Source organism: Besnoitia besnoiti, chromosome VII, assembly GCF_002563875.1.
Source record: "Besnoitia besnoiti strain Bb-Ger1 chromosome VII, whole genome shotgun sequence".
In the NCBI taxonomy this organism is placed as follows: domain Eukaryota; phylum Apicomplexa; class Conoidasida; order Eucoccidiorida; family Sarcocystidae; genus Besnoitia; species Besnoitia besnoiti.
Genome location: NC_042362.1, coordinates 13,277 through 14,494, shown reverse-complemented (window position 1 = coordinate 14,494; position 1,218 = coordinate 13,277). Strand labels below are relative to the sequence as shown.

The following is a 1,218-nucleotide window of genomic DNA, read 5'->3' as shown; positions in this document are numbered from 1 at the left end:
CACTACCGAATGCAACGCAGTGTACTATCGGGCAAGTAGAGGCGTCCGCAGGCACTGTATCGCGCTGTACTGGCAAAGAGGACAATCCCACGTACTAGCCCATACTGTGTTATCCAGTAGGCAAGCTATGGGTCTCGGTGACAGGAAGTGACTGCCACGGTGCAGGCGGACACACTAGCACGACCATAGTTTGGAGTCCTGCCCCACATTCGTAAGATGCCTATTGTGCTCATTCGGTTTTTTAAGCGGTAAAAAGCCGTTGTGTATGCTCAGAGCTCAGCATGTCATGTCCAGGAACTCTCGCTTGCCATGCCTACCCTCAGCTTCAGCGTAACAGTCTTTCCCGTGCCAACGTCTGTCACAGAGAAGCAAAAGCCTGCATCTTTATGCTGTGTCCCTGACAGATCTGGAGTGTTGAAAATCCACTTCTGATGCGGAACTTCCTGGTGCGTCCACCACTGCCTGTTCGGCGGGACCTTTGGAAACAGGGTTGTCAGCGGCAGCATTGGCCCTACGCAGTCATACTCGCCGAGCGCAGTCACGTACCCACGCGGTGGGTCTTGCGGACCAAACTTTAGGTTCCGACCTCCCACATTATTAATGATAAATTTGCTGCCAGGCGTAATCCTGAAATATTGAACTCTATCGTCCATAACTCCTTGATTGGTTAACATCAATACTCGGTTTGTAATGTCTTCGGGACCGGCCTCTTGCGTCCGTTTCTCAGGAGCGCCCCCCCTGAGAACCGTCGCTGGGGACTCGCAGCAGCATTTGTCACATGCTGGATCCAGATCCCAAGGGCGATGCGACTCTGCATTCAGCCTGCTCCGTAAGGCGCTGGGGCTTTCACCGATTCTGACTCCGCCGACTGCACGAGTGGTGCCGACAGCATTGAACACGACCAGTAAGGCCACAAAAAAGCATGGCTTCTCTCTCTTTCCCATGGCGCATCACTAGCTGCATGAAGGCCTTAGTTACGGTACACCTTCTGCAACTGGTTTCCGGACACAGGCACAGATACTGAAGTTTTCCTTTTTGGGAAAAAGAGTGCATAGGTCCTGAGCGTCGCCCGTACTGGGGGCCGTGCGGTATTACGAAAGGCACTGGGACAGCGTTACCTACGAAACAACGGAATCAATGCGGAAACTGAGCAACTGCACCCTTGCATACCAACAAGAATAGCGGTGAACTGACCGTTAGGCGCTCGGGATGTGGCCC

The 1,218-nt window shown here is 53.4% G+C and overlaps 1 protein-coding gene across 1 annotated transcript; it reads right to left on the bottom strand.

Moving 5' to 3' along the window:
• Nucleotides 1–284: 284 nt before the first annotated feature.
• Nucleotides 285–653, bottom strand: BESB_075930 (uncharacterized protein; the record flags this gene model as incomplete). The annotated part of the gene is made up of 1 exon (XM_029365954.1): nucleotides 285–653. One exon carries the CDS (start codon nucleotides 651–653, stop codon nucleotides 285–287), a length of 369 nt encoding a protein of 122 aa, XP_029217385.1.
• Between the last annotated feature and the right edge of the window lie 565 nt (nucleotides 654–1,218).